Below are 20,617 nucleotides of genomic sequence, written 5' to 3' on the forward strand. Positions count from 1 at the left end.
TTAGTTCCAGTGACGGGACCTCTTAAGGTGTCAGCGTACCAAGACATATTAGAATATTTCATGCTCCCAACTTTGTGAGAACAGTTTGAGGATGGCCCCTTCCTGTTCCAACATGACTGCGCACCAGTGCACAAAGCAAGGTCCATAAAGACATGGATGAGCGAGTTTGGGGTGGAGGAACTTGACTGGCCTGCACAGAGTCCTGACCTCCAGCTGACAGAACACCTTTGGGATGAATTAGAGCGGAGACTGCGAGCCAGGCCTTCTCATCTGACATCAGTGCCTGACCTCACAAATGTGCTTCTGGAAGAATGGTCAAACATTCCCATAGACACTCCTAAACCTTGTGGACAGCCTTCCCAGAAGAGTTGAAGCTGGTATCACTGTAAAGGGTGGGGCAACTCAATATTGAACCCTACAGACTAAGACTGGAATACTATTAAAGTTTATCTGCGTATAAAGGTAGGTGTCCCAATACTTTTGGCAATATAGTGTAGTTTGAAATATAACTAAAGGCAAAACTTTTTTTGGGTTTTGGATAGAGTGGAGAGGGATTAGAGCCCCTGACAGTTTTCACTGCTGTGTCCCCATTAGGAAGATTCAGTCCTGTTTGCCATTAACATCAGAAGTAAACGTCAAAGAAAATCCCAACTTTTGGGATAACATCAGAACACTATTAGAGGAAAACCTTCCAATGGGAACGCTAGTTCTGATGATCCTGGTGTCACTCCAGGGTTTCCTCACTTTGGAGGGTGTTCCTCTCACTTCCTGCTTTGGCTGTGGGACAGGAAGTGAAAAGAAATCTCCCCAGTGGGGACACAGATTGAAAAAAAGAAGCAACCTTTTCAGGGGTTATGAAATGATAACATTCTGCCTTTCCTTATCCTTTCACCTTCAGGTGGGATGTTATGGCTCCTTTGTAGCGGCTCTCAGTAGCCTCATAGAGGATCCTTTGTAGTGGGCGGGTGGCGGTGCGCTGCTCGGAGGAATACGGTAGGGGCGGGTCTGGCTCGGCTAGTAGGCGGATTACGGCAGCCTCTGATGCCAATGATGAGTCAGAGTGTTTGGTGCTGATGTTGCTGCCATTTCATCAGATCGGTGCGGCCGACATCCTCCATCCTCCTCGTCCATCCCCCGCTCCCGGCCTTCCCCCGCTCCGCACCATGTCCCCCGGACCCTCCGCCGGCTGTGCTGTGTGATCGGAGGTGAGGATGGGGCGCTGTGCTGTGCCCGTGTAATCCCCGGAGGAGGTAGGTGTGTGGGAGTGCCGAGCCCCGTGCTGTCCTCATTGTCCTCCCCTAGCTGAGGCCTTACCTGTGTTCAGTACAACATGGAGGTGGCCTGAGCACCCCTCCCCCACCTCTCACCCGAATTTCCTGTCCTCACCACCAACATGGCCGATGTGTGTACGGAGCGCTCACCTTCCCGAGGAGGTGATCCTGCCTCTCCATAGAGCACCCCCCGCAGGCCGGCCTGGTCACTGCACCCGCTTTGTTGGTAGGTGAAGCCCTGACACCTGTCCGGAGAGGTGGATGATCCCATCATAGTCCCTACTGACGAGGAGGAGATCGGCCAGCTGTCCAGGACTCATTGTGGTGTGCAGCACTTCCCCCATACACTGTATGGTACTGGTCTGGGCTGTGTATGGGCCTCTCGTCACCCGTCTGCAGAGATCTATATTTGATACATTAAGAAGATCCATACAAAGGACAGCAAGGAGCCACATCTGAGCTACAACCTCCGGCCCGTCGCATCCAACCCACCGGGAACAATGGAGGCCATCTGGTTGTACCAGTTCCGTCTCATCGTCATTGGGGACTCTACCGTAGGGAAGTCCTGTCTGATCCGGAGGTTCACAGAGGGCCGCTTTGCCCAAGTCTCTGACCCCACGGTTGGGGTGGATTTCTTTTCCAGGCTGGTAGAGATTGAACCAGGCAAGCGGATCAAGTTACAGATCTGGGACACAGCCGGACAGGAACGGTTCAGGTAAGAGGGACCACTCACCTCTCCTGGGACTTGTGGTTGCCTTTCTATGGTGGATCCATCTTGTATGAAATCAGCACACTATGAAGGCAGGGTGTATGTTACCTGTAGTGATGACACATTACTGATAGGATATTGATGTTTCTATAGAAACAAGATCACACGAGTTACCCATAGGAACAACAAGATCCTACCAGTTACCTACAGCAGTGGTCTCCAAAGTGCAGCCCAGGGGCCGGATGTGGCCCTTTGCTAGCTTTTATCTTGCCCTTTGGGCACTATTTAATCCACTGAAATCAACAAATTCCCCTCAGTGATACCAAGGAGGGGGCACATTTGCAACCAATGACACCAACGATGGGACACAGTTCATCCCAATGATAGCAAGAATGGAGCCCAATGACACCATTAATGGGGCACAGTTCATCCCAATGATAGCAAGAATGGAGCCCAATGACACCATTAATGGGGCACAATTCCTCTCACTAACACCAAAGATGGGGTATTGTTTATTCCCACTGATACAGGGACATTTTCAGGCCCCCCTAAAGTTAAAGTCTGAAGGACAGTAAACTGGCCTTTTCCTTAGAAAGTTTGGAGACCCCTGACCTACAGGAGCAACAAGATCCCACAAGTTGCCCAAAGGAACAACAAGATCCCATGAGATACCTATAGGTGACTCGTGGGATCTTGTGCCTTTGGACAACTTGCGGGCTCTTGTTCCTATGGGTAATTTGTGGGATCTCATTGTTCCTATGGGTAATTCGTGGGATCTCATTCCTATGGGTAATTTGTGGGATCTCGATGTTACTATGGGTAATTCGTGGGATCTCATTGTTCCTATAAGTAATTCATGGGATCTCATTGTTCCTATAAGTAATTTGTGAGATCTCGTTGTTCCTATGGATGATTCGTGGGAACTCGTTCCTATGGGTGATTCGCGGGATCTCGTTCCTATGGGTGACTCGTGGGATCTCGTTGTTCCTATGGGCGACTCGCGGGATCTCGTTGTTCCTATGGGTGACTCACGGGATCTCGTTGTTCCTATGGGCGACTCGCGGGATCTCGTTCCTATGGGTTACTCGCGGGATCTCGTTGTTCCTATGGGTGACGCGCGGGATCTCGTTGTTCCTATGGGTTACTCGCGGGATCCTGTTGTTCCTATGGGTGACTCGCGGGATCTCGTTGTTCCTATGGGTGACTCGCGGGATCTTGTTCCTATGGATGACTTGCGGATCTCGTTGTTCCTATGGGTGACTTGCGGGATCTTGTTGTTCCTATGGGTAATTTGCGGGATCCCGTTGTTCCTATGGGTGACTCGCATGATGTCGTTGTTCCTATGGGTGACTTGCGGAATCTTGTTGTTCCTATGGGTGATTCACATGATCTCGTTCCTATGGGTGACTCGTGGGATCTCGTTGTTCATATGGGTGACTCGTGGGATCTCGTTGTTCCTATGGGTGACTCGCGGGATCTCGTTGTTCCTATGGGTGACTCGCGGGATCTCGTTGTTCCTATGGGTGACTCGCGGGATCTCGTTGTTCCTATGGGTGACTCGCGGGATCTCGTTGTTCCTATGGGTGACTCGCGGGATCTCGTTGTTCCTATGGGTGACTCGCGGGATCTCGTTCCTATGGGTGACTCGCGGGATCTCGTTGTTCCTATGGGTGACTCGCGGGATCTCGTTGTTCCTATAGGTGACTCGCGGGATCTTGTTGTTCCTATGGGAGCGTCGCGGGATCTCGTTGTTCCTATGGGAGCGTCGCGGGATCTCGTTGTTCCTATGGGAGCGTCGCGGGATCTCGTTGTTCCTATGGGTGACTCGCGGGATCTCGTTGTTCCTATGGGTGACTCGCGGGATCTCGTTGTTCCTATGGGTGCGTCGCGGGATCTTGTTGTTCCTATGGGTGATTCACATGATCTCGTTCCTATGGGTGACGCGCAGGATCTAGTTGTTCCTATGGGTTACTCGCGGGATCTCGTTGTTCCTATGGGTGACTCGCGGGATCTCGTTGTTCCTATGGGTGACTCGCGGGATCTCGTTGTTCCTATGGGTGCGTCGCGGGATCTCGTTGTTCCTATGGGTGACTCGCGGGATCTCGTTGTTCCTATGGGTGACTCGCGGGATCTCGTTGTTCCTATGGGTGACTCGCGGGATCTCGTTGTTCCTGTGGGTGACTCGCGGGATCTCGTTGTTCCTATGGGTGACTCGCGGGATCTCGTTGTTCCTGTGGGTGACTCGCGGGATCTCGTTGTTCCTATGGGTGACTCGCGGGATCTCGTTGTTCCTATGGGTGACTCGCGGGATCTCGTTGTTCCTATGGGTGACTCGCGGGATCTCGTTGTTCCTATGGGTGACTCGTGTTTTCTTTCAGTTTTGGCTCTATATCCTACAGTGCATAGTAATAGTAAACCTAACAAGATAAGCAGGTTCAGAGGTTGGTTCTCTCCTACAGCACACCGTGTTATAGTGGAATGGTGGAGGCCAAGAACAGGTAAGGTAGAGGTTTGGTTGCAGCCATACTTAGGAGATCACAGGCCATGTAGGTGATGGTGTGTAAACATAAATGCACATTGTAGTGTCTTTTCCTAAAACTGAACTCCAGGTATGATCTTAACTGAATACTTGGTTAAGATTGACCCAGTGGAAATTTGCATAAATCATACTTGAGGGCCACTGTAGAAGCAGATGATCTCTGTGGTAGGTAGCGTCACTACAGTAATCACTGCAGTCTTTTGAGTGCTGTGCCTAGTGTCTGTCCAATTGCACACTGACCATAGGGAAGCACTTACTCTGCACTGCCATCATTCGTAGAACTCTTGTATACAAGGTGTTCTCTGACTGGATGAGGTGGAGATCATGACATCACCACTCCTCCTCTCCACATCTTCTAATCAAAAAATGGCTTGTATTCACTTATAAAAAAATATAAGGTGATCTATGAATGGCCACAGTGCTGAGTGATTTCCTGTGGTCCTGGTCAGTGTGCAATAGGGCAGCAGCTTGTCACAGGATCTGAAAGATCAATTACAACTGTAGTAGTGCCAAATACTGCAGTGATTATCAGCTTCCACAGTGGTTCCTCAAGTATGAGATATGCCTGTGTAAACTGGTTCAATCTGGACCAAGTATGCAATTAAGACCATAGCTGAAGTTCAGCTTGAAGCCCTAATATTTGTTTTAAACACAATTGTTTTTAGCAGCTTTGCTTAAAGGACTGGCTGATTCAATCAACAGCTTCTTATCTCTTTTGGAGCTTCTGATGGCCAGATATCTTTAACTAGTCCTCATATCTGATAACTATTTGTGCAGTCTTACTTTTATATTATGGAGAATGCAGCAAGAGGAGGAAGACTTCTACATCTGGCTTTATTTTGGCTAAAGTGGGGGGGGGCATATCTAGGAATTTCAATGTTAGAGTCTGGCGAATATAATAAAGAGAGGAAAATGTAGCCCACCAGCATCCATCTGTAAACTGGGAGAGCTGATCCTTCAAATGGGTGTAAAGGGTAATGTTGTGCACTGCTCTGCATGAACCAATCAGAAATAAGCCTTGGTCACTTGGCATACCCTGAGCTGCTAAACGCTAGAATCTGATTTGGTTCAATGAGATAGAACATGGCATTGTTCCTTGGATATTATGAAATAAGACTTTCTGTTTCCTTTGTTGTTCCTCATTTGTATTCATGAGAGCGGCTTGGGTCTAAACTCAGGACCTTTATGGTTTTTTGTTTTGTTTTTTTTTAAATAATTGTTTTATTAATTTAAGTGTTGGTGATAAATTACGCTTTCTCTGTCCAATTATAAGCCCGTGTCTGAAAGACTCCTGGGAGTCTCAGGACAGCTTTTCCTCCTACGTATGTGTTGGGAGATTTCTATACTCTTCTATGGGGCTGATGTATTGTAGAGGAACAAGGAGATCCAAGCTTGGCTTCCACAAATTGGGAACAGAGCGGACTGATGTACTTCCTATCTTGGTACATTGTTAGCAGGGTAGCCTGTAACCAGCAGTGGTTTTATTTTTATCCTTCTGTCCATTCACCAAAGCACTCTTCTTCTCCAGGAACTAGAAGAAACCTCTGGATCATACCCCAATCAGCACATAGCCCCAGGATATTAACAGTTGAATATCAGACCTCAGCTATATACTATATGACCCCAAAGCCCATGCAATGAAGCAGGTTTAGATGTGGCTAAAGCGTAAATCCTCAAATTTATAATTTGATTAGGTATAATTCTAATTCTTTTTTTACCATCTAGTCACAAGGTGGGGGTGGGTCAGGGATGATCTGGGCTCAGAGGAAGTGGTTTGAATGATACTAACTATCAGATTGAGAACATCTAGAGGCACAAAGTACTGCAGAGAAATCTCTGAATTGAAGGGGTGTATTGTAGCAAAAGCTGTTTTTGTTATTTTACATTTTAATAGGCTAATAATGCTTATTTTATTCTTGGCTGGATTACTGTTTTCAAAATTCTCACATATCTCAAGAATTTATCCAACATAATAATCTCTGCAGATTCAAGCTTTGAGATTTTCTTATAACTATTTTGATGTGTACTGCAAGGTAAAGGAGTTATCAGATTTACAGCCAAAAACGTAAATGTATTTTATTGGGATTTTATGTGATAGACCAACACAAAGTTGCACATAATTGTGAAGTGGAAGGAAAATGATGAATGGTTTTCAACATTTTTTACAAATAAATATCTGAAAAGTGTGGTGTGCATTTGTATTCAGCCCCATTTACTCTGATACTCTTAACTAAAATCTAGTGGAACCAATTGTCTTCAGAAGTTACCTAATTAGTAAATAAAGTCCACTTGTGTATAATTTAATCTCCGTATAATTACAGCTGTTCTGTGAAGTCCTCAGAGGTTTGTTAGAGAACATTAGTGAACAAACAGCATCATAAAGGTCAAGGAACACACCAGACAGGTCAGGGATAAAGTTGTGGAGAAGGTTAAAGCAGGGCTAGGGTTTAAAAAATTTTCCCAACATCTCACAGAGCACTGTTCAATCCATCATCCGATAATGGAAAGAGTATGGCACAACTGCAAACCTACCAAGATATGTCCGTCCACCTAAACTGACAGACCGGGCAAGGAGAGCATTAATCACGGAAGCAGTCAAGAGGCCCATGGTAACTGGAGGAGCTGCAGAGATCCACAGCTCAGGTGGGAGAATCTGTCCACAGGACAACTATTAGTCGTGCACTCCACAAATCTGGCCTTTATGGAAGAGTGGCAAGAAGAAAGCCATTGTTGAAAGAAAGCCGTAAGAAGTCCCGTTTGCAGTTTGTGAGAAGCCATGTGGGGGACACAGCAAACATGTGGAAGGTGGTGCTCTGGTCAGATGAGACCAAAATTGAACTTTTTGGCCTAAAAGCAAAACGCTATGTGTGGCAGAAAACTAACACTGCACATCATCCTGAACACACCATCCCCACCATGAAACGTGGTGGCAGCATCATGTTGTGGGGATACTTTTCTTCAGCAGGGACAGAGAAGCTGATCAGAGTTGATGGGAAGATGGATGGAGCCAAATACAGGGCAATCTTAGAACAAAGACTGCAACACTTGAGACTGGGGCTGAGGTTCACCTTTCGGAAGGACAACGACCCTAAACATACAGCCAGAGCTACAATGGAATGGTTTAGATCAAAGCATATTCATGTGTTAGAATGGCCCAGTCAAAGTCCAGACCTAAATCCAATTGAGAATCTGTGGCAAGACTTGAAAATTGCTGTTCACAGACACTCTCCATCCAATCTGACAGAGCTTCAGCTTTTTTGCAAAGAAGAATGGGCAAAAATGTCACTCTTCAGATGTGCAAAGCTGGCAGAGACATCCCCAAAAAGACTTGCAGCTGTAATTGCAGCCAAAGGTGGTTCTACAAAGTATTGACTCAGGGGGGCAGAATACAAATGCACGCCACACTTTTCACATATTTATTTTTAAAAAATTTTGAAAACCATTTATCATTTTCCTTCCACTTCACAACTATGCGCCACTTTGTGTTGATCTATCACATAAAATCCAAATAAAATACATTTACACTTTTGGTTGTAACATGACAAACTGGAAAATTTCAAGGGGTATGAATACTTTTTCAAGGCACTGTAGCTCTTAATTAAAAATGGTAAACTGAGCGTGGAAACTTGGGTCCAGGGTGCAAATAGAGAGATTAAATAAAAGTCAGAAGTTTTAAGAAACAAGAAAAAAAGAAGAGAGGCTGAGGGTATACAGCAGGGGTAGGCAATCTTAAAGAGGTGGAGATCTACCTGAACAACATGAGAGACATCAAAGAACACCCGGAACAGTGTCCAAATTTACAAGCAGTTCCTCTGCATTGCACTCTCTTTAATGCTTTGGGATGGCAGGTCAGCGAGCCCAGACCGCGATCTACCAGTAACTTCACTGCGATCGACTGGTTGGTGACCCCACGGTATACAGAGTCTCCTTCAGTTTACCCAGTATTGGGGCCGATGCTACCATTAGGCAAAGTAGGCAGCAGCCTTGGGTGCACTGCCACCTAGGATGCAGCCACGGCCACTGGTATACAGATCACATTATACAGGATATCACCATAGCTGTCCCGTGTCTCTCCTCCAGACGAAGCAGACCTTGTCCGGTGTCGGTGGTTCTCCTCCAGAGAGGAGCTGAAGTCCGCCTCTGCACAACAGCTCTAGAGCAGAGGATCAGACTCCATCCTGGCACAGAGACAGAGACACCGACTTCTTTCCCAGCCAATGCCTGCCTAATGCAGAAGTGTGACAAGTGGGTCCCATGTCAGGGGGAAGCTGCTACATCCCAGATATCAGAGGATGAGGTACAGAATGGTATATGTGGGTGGGATACAGAGAGACCCTGGAAAAATGAGACTGGAGGACTTCTGAATGCATGGAGTGTGCTGTGAGTATAGGGGTGTATGGGGAATGCATGGTGTGTGCTTATATTAAATAATTGTCTGTTTAAAAATGTTGAAGCTCTTTTTTTTGGGGGGGGGGTGCAAGTAGATGGTCTTGCCTAGGGTGCACAATTGTCAGGAACTGGCCCTGCCCAGTATGAAAAACTAGTAAGACAGAGACGGTTTTATCCGAATAGTCTAGTGAGACAGAGACGGCTTTTATCCGAATAGTCTAGTAAGACAGAGACGGCTTTTATCCGAATAGTCTAGTGAGACAGAGATGGCTTTTATCCAAATAGTCTAGTGAGACAGAGACGGCTTTTATCCAAATAGTCTAGTAAGAGAGAGATGGCTTTTATCCGAATAGTCTAGTGAGACAGAGACGGCTTTTATCCGAATAGTCTAGTGAGACAGAGACGGCTTTTATCCGAATAGTCTAGTAAGACAGAGACGGCTTTTATCCGAATAGTCTAGTGAGACAGAGACGGCTTTTATCCGAATAGTCTAGTGAGACAGAGACGGCTTTTATCCGAATAGTCTAGTGAGACAGAGACGGCTTTTATCCGAATAGTCTAGTAAGACAGAGACGGCTTTTATCCGAATAGTCTAGTAAGACAGAGATGGCTTTTATCCAAATAGTCTAGTGAGACAGAGACGGCTTTTATCCGAATAGTCTAGTAAGACAGAGACGGCTTTTATCCGAATAGTCTAGTAAGACAGAGACGGCTTTTATCCGAATAGTCTAGTAAGACAGAGACGGCTTTTATCCGAATAGTCTAGTGAGACAGACGGCTTTTTTCCGAATAGTCTAGTGAGACAGAGACGGCTTTTATCCGAATAGTCTAGTGAGACAGAGACGGCTTTTATCCGAATAGTCTAGTGAGACAGAGACGGCTTTTATCCGAATAGTCTAGTGAGACAGAGACGGCTTTTATCCGAATAGTCTAGTGAGACAGAGACGGCTTTTATCCGAGTAGTCTAGTGAGACAGAGACGGCTTTTATCCGAATAGTCTAGTGAGACAGAGACGGCTTTTATCCGAATAGTCTAGTGAGACAGAGACGGCTTTTATCCGAATAGTCTAGTGAGACAGAGACGGCTTTTATCCGAATAGTCTAGTGAGACAGAGACGGCTTTTATCCGAATAGTCTAGTGAGACAGAGACGGCTTTTATCCGAATAGTCTAGTGAGACAGAGACGGCTTTTATCCGAATAGTCTAGTGAGACAGAGACGGCTTTTATCCGAATAGTCTAGTGAGACAGAGACGGCTTTTATCCGAATAGTCTAGTGAGACAGAGACGGCTTTTATCCGAATAGTCTAGTAAGACAGAGATGGCTTTTATCCAAATAGTCTAGTGAGACAGAGACGGCTTTTATCCGAATAGTCTAGTGAGACAGAGACGGCTTTTATCCGAATAGTCTAGTAAGACAGAGACGGCTTTTATCCGAATAGTCTAGTAAGACAGAGACGGCTTTTATCCGAATAGTCTAGTAAGACAGAGACGGCTTTTATCCGAATAGTCTAGTGAGACAGAGACGGCTTTTATCCGAATAGTCTAGTGAGACAGAGACGGCTTTTATCCGAATAGTCTAGTAAGACAGAGACGGCTTTTATCCGAATAGTCTAGTAAGACAGAGACGGCTTTTATCCAAATAGTCTAGTGAGACAGAGACGGCTTTTATCCGAATAGTCTAGTAAGACAGAGACGGCTTTTATCCGAATAGTCTAGTAAGACAGAGACGGCTTTTATCCGAATAGTCTAGTAAGACAGAGACGGCTTTTATCCGAATAGTCTAGTGAGACAGAGACGGCTTTTATCCGAATAGTCTAGTGAGACAGAGACGGCTTTTATCCGAATAGTCTAGTGAGACAGAGACGGCTTTTATCCGAATAGTCTAGTGAGACAGAGACGGCTTTTATCCGAATAGTCTAGTGAGACAGAGACGGCTTTTATCCGAATAGTCTAGTGAGACAGAGACGGCTTTTATCCGAATAGTCTAGTGAGACAGAGACGGCTTTTATCCGAATAGTCTAGTGAGACAGAGACGGCTTTTATCCGAATAGTCTAGTGAGACGGCTTTTATCTGAGTAGTCTAGTGAGACAGAGACGGCTTTTATCCGAATAGTCTAGTGAGACAGAGATGGCTTTTATCCGAATAGTCTAGTGAGACAGAGACGGCTTTTATCCGAATAGTCTAGTGAGACAGAGACGGCTTTTATCCGAATAGTCTAGTGAGACAGAGACGGCTTTTATCCGAATAGTCTAGTGAGACAGAGACGGCTTTTATCCGAATAGTCTAGTGAGACAGAGACGGCTTTTATCCGAATAGTCTAGTGAGACAGAGACGGCTTTTATCCGAATAGTCTAGTGAGACAGAGACGGCTTTTATCCGAATAGTCTAGTGAGACAGAGACGGCTTTTATCCGAATAGTCTAGTAAAACAGAGACGGCTTTTATCCGAATAGTCTAGTGAGACAGAGACGGCTTTTATCCGAATAGTCTAGTGAGACAGAGACGGCTTTTATCCGAATAGTCTAGTGAGACAGAGACGGCTTTTATCCGAATAGTCTAGTAAGACAGAGACGGCTTTTATCCGAATAGTCTAGTAAGACAGAGACGGCTTTTATCCGAATAGTCTAGTGAGACAGAGACGGCTTTTATCCGAATAGTCAAAGGCCAACGTGGCAAAAAGTGGTCCATCCACGGTTGAAAAATGTTGGTATGTTTGGGAACTTTATCAAATATTGTCAACTCTTTTGTTTTTGCTATGAATCACGGCTTGAGAATTTTCTGTGTTTTTGTTCCAAGGAGACCTTGTTCCAGGGTATGCTAGGCTTTAGCTATAGTCTGCTCGGTGGTCACTTGCAGCTGAAGCTTGGAAATGGTAGCGTTAACAAGGATAGAATCTTAAAACGTCTGTCCAGAACTTGCCAACCAGTGGGCAGGACCACCAAATATGAAGGTGCTCATGCACAAATGCGGTACCTTTGTCAGCCACGTGTCTTTCCTGCAGCTTGCTGCTGCTCTGTCTCACTCTCAGGGTCCATGTACACTGCAGCTGATAAACTCACCTTCAGGAGCTTTTCTGCATTTTTTTCAGCAGCCCCAGAACTCTCCCTAATGTTTTCCTATGTGTCCATGTACACATCGTCGTTTATAGGCAGTTGAGTTTACAGTCGTTTTTTTTCTTGTTCAAACATTTTTATTAACAAAAGAGAAAACTTTAACAACACAATCAAGGAGACATTGTAGGTATACAGTGGACATTGAAGAGGCTATAGGACATTGAAGAAAAATGAATGAGGATCACATTACAGATGTCTATACAATTCAAGCAAAAGCAAGAACATAAGAGTCGGCAATAGATGACATTATTGTCCCAATCCAAGTAACGTCTCCTAAGTGCATTTAAGAAGTAGGGGGAAGTTTGGAGGGGGATCAGACGGAGGAGGAAGGGAGGGTATGGGGAAAAAAAAACAATAACTATGACTTCCATGAACAATCAACTAGTTTACAGCAGACTCCACGAGTTATTTATTTATTTATTTATTTATCGTGTTTATATAGCGCCAAAGGGTTTGCTCAGCGCTGTACAATGGGGGGGGACAATACATGAAACAGAACAGTAACATCAAACAGTACACAAGGGGTTAGAGGGCCCTACTCTTTCGAGCTTACAATCTAGGAGGGAGGGGGTAGAGGCACCGGAGGAAGCGGCTGTGGGGGATGAAGTGGTAGGAGGAGGGAAGGGCAGCGGCTGTTAGGTGAGGGTGGGGTAGGCTTCCCTGAAGAGGTGGGTTTTCAGGGAGCGCCTGAAGGTGAGGAGGGACGGTGACAGTCTGATGGATTGGGGTAGTGAGTTCCAGAGGATGGGGGAGGACCTGGAGAAGTCTTGCAGTCGTGCGTGGGAGGAGGAGACCAGGGAGCAAGATAGAAGAAGGTCCTGTGAAGAGCGAAGGGTACGGGTAGGGTGGTACCTGGGGATCAGATCGGTGAGGTAGTTAGGGGCAGTGTTGTGAATGGCCTTATAGGTCAGGGTGAGCAATTTGAATTTAATGCGTTGGGCAATGGGGAGCCAGTGGAGGGAGAGGCAGAGGGGGGTGGCAGAGGTGGAGCGGCTGGTGAGGTGGATGAGTCTGGCCGCTGAGTTCAGGATGGTCTGAAGCGGGGAGAGCCTGCACTGGGGTAGGCCGGTGAGGAGGGAGTTGCAGTAGTCCAGGCGTGAGATAATCAGGGAGTGTACTAGTAGTTTAGTGGTGTCTGGGGTAAGGAAGGAACGTATCCTGGCGATGTTCCGGAGGTGGAGCCTGCATGTGTTTGTGAGAGATTTGATATGAGGTTGAAAGGAAAGGTTTGAGTCCAGAATGACGCCAAGGACCTTGGCTTGCTGGGCGGGATTGATGGTGGTGTTGTTGGTAGTGATGGAAAGGATGGGGGGGGGGGGCGCGGGCTGGGGGGAAGATGAGAAGCTCGGTTTTGGAGAGGTTGAGTTTGAGGAAATTGAGCGACATCCAGTCAGAGATGTCGTTTAGGAGGTGAGTGATGCGGGCGGAGAATGAGGGGGTGAGGTGAGGGGTGGATAGGTAGATTTGAGTATCATCAGCATAGAGGTGGTAATTGAAGCCGTGGGAGTGTATGAGTTTGCCAAGGGAGGAGGTGTAGATGGAGAAGAGAAGGGGTCCAAGGACAGAGCCCTGGGGGACCCCAACAGAGAGGGGGAGAGAAGGGGAGGTGGCACCATTGTAGGTGACACTGAAGGAGCGTTGGGATAGATAGGACGAGAACCAGGAGAGAGCGGTGTCTCTGATGTCAAGGGAGAGTAGTTTATTAAGGAGGAGGGGGTGGTCGACTGTGTCAAAGGCCGCAGAGAGGTCTAGGAGGAGGAGGACAGAGTAGTCGCCTTTGGCTTTGGCGGTTAGTAGATCGTTGGTGATTTTGAGGAGGGCAGTTTCGGTGGAGTGTAGGGGACGGAAGCCGGACTGTAGTGGGTCAAGGAGGTTGTTGTCATCTAGGTGGGCGCTTAGGCGATCGAAGACCAAGCGCTCAAGGAGCTTGGAAGTGAGTGGCAGCAGGGAAATTGGTCTGAGGTTGTTGAGGTCAGTGGGGTCCAGAGAGGGCTTTTTGAGTATGGGGGTGATGTGCGCATGTTTTAGGGGGGAGGGGAATACGCCAGTAGAGAGGGAGAGATTAAAGATGTGGGTAAGGGAGCGGATGAGGGAAGAGGGGGGTGACCGGAGGAGTTGAGAGGGGATAGGGTCCAGGGGGCAGGTAGTGAGACGGGCTTCTGAGAAGACTCTGCTGACTTCCTCAGTGGTAGTAGGGCTGAAGGAGTGCAGTGATGGGGGGGTTACGGTAGGCAGGGCCTTGGGTGTGGTGGGGGGCAGTGCCGTTGCGAGGTCAGAGGAGGGGAGAGATGAGGGGGTGATAGAAGGGGGGAGGCTAGATGGGGAGGTAGATTGCAAGTTGACTATGTCCTTGCGGATAGCGTCAATCTTGCTGTGGAGGTGAGTGGCAATCTCGTGGGCGGTAAGTGAGGTACTGAGTGGAGGAAGGGGGGGAGAGAGCAGGGAGTTGAAGGTGGAGAAGAGTCGGCGAGGGCAGGTGGAGAGGGTGTTAATCAGGTTAACAAAGTAGGCCTGCTTGGCGGCGTGGAGGGAGGAGGTGTAGGTGAGGAAGGCAGATTTGTAGAGGGAGAATGTATGAGGGGACCTGGTTTTGCGCCATAGTCTCTCCAGCGCACGACTGCGGCGTTTGAGGCGTTTAGTGTGGTCGTTCTGCCAGGGTTGGAGTGGTCTGGGTTTGATGTTGCGTGTGGTTAGGGGTGCCAGAGAGTCTAGTGTAGCTGATAGTGAGTCGTTGTACGTGGAGGTGGCTAGGTCAGGACATGACAGTGGAAGGATGCTGTCGTGTAGGCGGTCGGCAGCCGAGTGGAGGGGGGCCGGGTGCAGGTTGCGGAGGTTGCGGCTGGTGATGGTTTGGCGCACTGGGGGGGGGGAGTTGGGGGAAGGGGAGGTGGAGAACGTGAGGAGGTGGTGGTCGGAGAGAGGGAAGGGTGTGTTAGAGAACTGGTTGAGGGTACAGAGGTGGGAGAAGACGAGGTCCAGGGTGTTCCCATTGATGTGGGTGGAGGATTGGGTGTGTTGTGTGAGCGCGAAGGAGGAGGTTAGGTGGAGGAGTTGGGAGGTAGCTGGGGTGTTGTCATTGATGGGGATGTTGAAGTCCCCGAGGATGATGGTCGGTAGCTCAGAGGAGAGGAAGAAGGGAAGCCAGGCGGCGAAGTCATCCAGGAAGCGGGCTATGGATCCAGGGGGCCTGTAGATCACTGCGATCCTTAGGGGGGTGGGTGAGAAGAGCCGGATGCAGTGAGCTTCGAAGGAGGAGAAGGTTAGGGAGGGGGGGTTAGGGAGGACCTGGAAGGTGCTCAGCGGTGATAAGAGCAGGCCGACACCACCACCTTTGTGACCGCTCAGTCTTGGTGAATGGGACCAGATGAGACCTCCATGGGAGAGTGCCGAAGGACTATTGACAGTATTCTTGGCGCACAATATAGAAATCAAGGGAGAAGGAGTGATTCATCAAAGTTAGGCGGGAGGAAGCGCTCTACCCAGGGGTTCCATATGTGCAAAAATTTGGGGATCGTGTCAAGAATCGTGGCTTCCACCTTTGCATGTATCATGGCTTGTGTTATTCTGGTTTTGACGGCAGCAACACTAAGGGTGGGGGATTTCCAGGATTTCGCTATAACCTGCTTAGCCGCTGTTGTAACTTGCATAAGGAGCTTGAATTGCGAGTTGGAGACGCCAGGGGGGCACTGATTGTGTAGGGCTGTTGTTGGAGCAGGTCTTAAAGTGATAGCGCTAAGTGTAGATAGCATGGTGAAAATTTCATCCCAAAAGACCCGGGCCACTGGGCAATCCCACCACATATGGTAGTGCGTCCCTAAGTCTGTACAACCTCTAAAACAGTTGGGCGAGTAATTAGGGGTAAACTTTGCGATTCTCGCTGGGACCAAGTACCAGCGGGTTAAAACTTTATAATTCGTTTCCAATGCTACAATGTTCTGCGAAGATGATTTTGTGTTAGCCCAAATGTGATCCCAGTCAGATGGGTCGAGTTTCCTGCCCAAATCCACTTCCCACTTATGGGTATACAGAGGGGGGGCGTGGTAATCGAAGTAGTGAAGAGTGAATATAACCAAGAAATAAGCCCACGTCTATGGGGGTCTTTGTAGCACGCTCGTTCGAAGAAAGACATAGCATCTGGCCGATTTGTTGTTGTAGCGTAGGGAGCATAAAAGTGTTGTAGCTGTAAGTATCGGAATATCTCGGAAGCTGGGAGGCCATGCGTTTCCCGCAGCAAGGCAAAGGTTTTAAACTTATTCCTCTGCAGGAAATGATGCGTGCGGAGCAAATTAGAAGAGGACCAGGCTTTGAATAAAAGGGGCGTCTGCCAGGCCGGGGGAAAAGCTGGGTTTCGTAAAAACAAGAGCAGAGGATTATGTAGCGATTGGAGGGGTTATCGGGTTTTCAGTTTATCCCATAGGGATAAAAAGTGAGACGTGATGGGGTTGGTTATAGAGCGGCGGTCTATAGGCCTCAACCAGAGTAAGTTAGCTGTAGATAAGGGGTCACATTCTATCGATTCAAGTGCAACCCATTGAGGGATTTCAAAGGTAGCATGGTACTTAGGTAATTGGGCTTAATGCGCTACTTGATTGTATTTGCTGATGTCAGGTAGGCCTAGACCACCTTTGAGCTTAGGACGGTATAGGGTGGAACGAGGTATACGAGGACGAGTATCACCCCGTACATAGGAAAAAATGCGACACTGTAGTGTGCGGAGGTAGTGAGGGGGGACTGGGACTGGGAGGACTCTAAATAGATATAGAATTTTTGGGAGGATTGACATCTTGATAACTGCTATTCTGCCTAGCCATGTGAGGGGTAAGGAAGACCATTTGGTCAAAAGGGCAGAAAGATGGTTTAGCATCAGAAGATAGTTAGCTGCGTAAAGGTCTGATAACTTAGGGGTCAGTTTAATACCCAAGAATGGGATATGACAGCGCGACCAAGGGAATGGTAGAATCTGTTTTAGGTGCGTCAACTCTAAAGGGGGGAGAGAGATGTTGAGTGCTGTTGATTTATTAGGGTTTATTAGTAAGCCAGAGAGTGAGCCAAACACCTCGAGAAGCCGGAGTAGAGAAGGAGTGGAAGTCAATGGGGATGAGAGAAAGAGCAAGACATCATCCGCGAAGAGACATAACTTATGATGCGTGCCTCCTATCTCAAGTCCCCTGATATCCGGGTTAGCTCTAATTAAGAGGGCCAGAGGCTCTATAGCCAGGGCAAAGAGCAAAGGGGACAGAGGGCAGCCTTGTCTCGTGCCTCTGGAGATCGGGAACTGAGCCGACCTGTGTCCCAGATACCTAATTCTGGCTGAGGGCTCTCGATATAACGAGAAGATCCAGGTTAAGAAATGTGGGCCAAAACCCCAACGACTCAATATATAGCTGAGATATGGCCATGAGACTGTATCAAATGCTTTACGGATATCTAGGGACAGGAAACAGGCGGGAATATTGCGAGACCTAGCTAAGACCTAGCTAAAAGAGATGCACGTCTGATGTTATCACCCGCTTGCCTAGTTGGAATAAAGCCCACTTGGTCGTTAAGAATTAGAGAGCCAATACATAGGTTAAGACTTGAAGAGAGGATTTTAGCTAACAGTTTAACGTCAATGTTGAGGAGAGAGATTGGCCTATAATTGGACCACTGCGTATCGTCAGAATTCGGCTTTGGGATCATTGAAATGTTCGCTTGTACTGTATCATGATTAAAAACGTGGCCATACAGTAGAGCGTTAAAGGCATTAGTGAGGATAGGTGTAAGGAGGTGAGCAAATTTTTTGTAATATGTGGCTGAGAAGCCATCTGGTCCTGGGCGTTTACGTAGTTTTAAATTTTTAATAGCATCTAAGGTTTCGGCTAGGGAAATGGGTCGCTCAAGTGCCTCCCCCTGGCACTCAGAAAGTTTCGGGAAGGAAATGGGGGTTAGAAGGGCATCTGCTTGCGTGGGGTCAAAAGGTGTAGAAGAGGAATAAAGCTGTGACAGGTGTTTATGGAAAATCTGTAGAATGTGTTCTGGGTTACTAGTGAGGTTGCCAGAAGAGGTGCGTAACCGGATAGGTCTAGTGAGTTGGTCAAGCCTACGAAGTGAGAGGGCCAGGAATGTATTGGGTTTATTCGCCTTGGTGTAATATTTGTATTTGTGTCTAGATCGTCGGAGCGAGAGTTCAGCTTGATCTGTGAGAAATAGATCTAGAGCCAATCTAGAACGCTCCAGGGTCTCACGATTGGCAGGCGTAGGAGCCGCCTGGAAGGCTTGATGGGAACGATCATAGGTTTGCTCTAGTGTGAGACGTTGCTGCCTTTTGCTTTTATTTAAGAAGGATGCTTTGCTAATGCAAAACCCTCGCAGAACTGGTTTATGCGCTTCCCATAACAGGAGAGGAGAAATATCAGGCGATTGGTTAAGAGAAAAGTAGTCTTTAAGGGCTGCTTTGATTTCTAGGCAATGAGCTGGGTTTGCAAGCAGGTTATCCTTAATAATCCAAGAGGGTTCAGCGCGGGATGGGGCCAAGGAGGTCATAGCCGTGAATACAGCACAATGATCAGACCAAGGTATCGGAATTATTTCAGAAGTCAGGAGCCGGGGGGTAGAGGCGGTGGTAAGGAAAATATGATCTATCCTGGAGAATGACTGGTGGGGGTGGGAATAAAAGGTGTATTGGCGTTTCGCCGGGTTGAGTTCTCGCCATGTATCTATCAAGGAGTAACGGTGTAGAATGGATTGGGAAGTTTGTTTAGAGGCAGGGGCAGAAGATGGTTGAGGGGATTTATCGAGGAAGGGATATACTACACTATTAGAGTCTCCGCTAACAATTAAAGTTCCGCGCTTATGGTGGTCTATAGTCGAGAGTATGTGGGAAAGGAATATTAAAGGGTCTTTAATATAGATGGTGACATCTATATCCAAGAGTTGCCCAACTAACAGGAGGTAACGACCCTCCGGGTCTTTAATTTCGGTGCCTAGTGTGAAAGGTGTTGCGCGATGAAAGGCTGTCAGTACCCCCCTGCGTTTGGTGGCGGCAGAGGCTGTATAGACCTGAGGATATCGGGGGCCAAAAAACTTAGGAGTGGAGTTGGGAGTGAAGTGCGTTTCCTGTAGACAAACCACGTGAGCTTTAAGTGTAGCAAAGGTTCGGAAGGCCTTAGTACGTTTCTGTGGGATATTGAGGCCCTGCACGTTCAGGGTAAGAATATTTAACGAACCCATGAGGAAAGCGCGTGATGGTTAGGATAGTCTGACATTACTTCCCAAGGTGGAGCCTGATGGGGGATGAGGGCATCGTGGAGTGCGTTGTGCAGAGTCTTGAAGTCATGTTGGAGGGAGGGAGGAGGGGTACGATACGGGAGAGGAAACAGGAAAGAAGGGGTGTAAGAGGCCATTTAAGGCCTAAAAGATGGGTTCCCAAGGACACCCTGAGTCAGGGTGGGCTAGGGAACAATAGTAGCCCAAGCGTTATTAAATAACCAATAACACAAGGGCTAGGTTGGAGTGTGCAGGTACACGATCCGTGAGGATGACAGCAACTTGACTGATAAAAGGTGGCAAGGTCCCGGTAGAAAAAAAAAACAGGTACATAAAGAAAATAGATTCATGAAGATCACGCTATCCCAAACTCAGACGGCATAAGCAGTATCAGTGAGATATCCTAGGGGAAAGGGCGTCGCATGCCGTCAGAGCTTAGGCTCTCAAACAAACTAACCGAAAGTGGGGCCCCAAGGGGGGGGGGGGAGCCAAACAATTCCGAGGTAATGGGGCAACCAAAATTTAACAGGTAGAGGGAGAGAGGATATCAACGGTAATAACCTTAATAGCAGTAATAACAGTCAAAGGAGTACACCGTTTGGTGTATATGGCCACAATAAAGTGGAGAGAAGAAGGATAGACATGAGACACCGTTCAGTCCATGGTATCTTGTGTAGATAGACCCGGAGATGAAAAGCGGCCTCGTTTGTGGAGGTTCAGTGGGCCTTCAGTGGCACGTGTGGGAAGGGACTTCCGCGGCGAGCAGGATGTGGACCTCCGCTTGGCGCTTTCTGAAGGTGTCGCTGAGGAATGCAGTTGTAAGATCCGCAGGGTGTCTAGTAGGTCTTCTGGAGTCTTACAAGTGTAATCCCGGGATTGGTATCTGAATCGCACTGCAAAGGGGAAGCTCCACCTATATGGTATAGCGTGTTGTTGAAGTACTTGTAGGTGAGGTTTCATAGCCCTGCGCTTGGTGATTGTTGTGGGGCTTAGATCCTGGAATAGCTGGTATGAATGACCTTGGAACTGTAGAGATTCTGCGTTACGGGCGGCTTGTAGGAGTTGCTCCTTGGTGCGGAAAAAGTGGAGCTTGGCTATAATGTCACGTGGTGGACCATCCGTGCGTCGTAATGCTAACGCCCTGTGTACTCTATCCAATTCTAATCTTTCGATTGGGATAGCTGGGGCAAGCTCTTGGAACAGAGCTGTTACTGTTGATTGGAGATCGACGATCGTTTCCGGGAGGCCACGAATACGCATATTGGAGCGTCGTGCCCTGTTTTCAAAGTCCTCCAGTCGTGTCAATAGTGTTGCGTTTTCGTCGCGCAGAAGGTCAAGGTCATCCGTATGT

The 20,617-nt window shown here is 47.7% G+C and overlaps 1 protein-coding gene across 1 annotated transcript in view; it reads left to right on the forward strand.

Moving 5' to 3' along the window:
• Positions 1-1,031: 1,031 nt before the first annotated feature.
• The window catches only part of RAB39B (RAB39B, member RAS oncogene family), a 36,473-nt gene continuing 16,887 nt past the window's right edge, over positions 1,032-20,617 (forward strand). The window contains exon 1 of the mRNA XM_089678289.1: positions 1,032-1,986. Within this exon, the coding sequence (XP_089534415.1) occupies positions 1,772-1,986 (215 nt within the window). The 5' untranslated portion in view covers positions 1,032-1,771. The remainder of the gene's footprint in view (positions 1,987-20,617) is intronic.

This window comes from Staurois parvus, unplaced genomic scaffold (assembly GCF_062004578.1).
Source record: "Staurois parvus isolate SC_StPar_1 unplaced genomic scaffold, SC_StPar_1.0 ptg000202l, whole genome shotgun sequence".
In the NCBI taxonomy this organism is placed as follows: Eukaryota; Metazoa; Chordata; class Amphibia; order Anura; family Ranidae; genus Staurois; species Staurois parvus.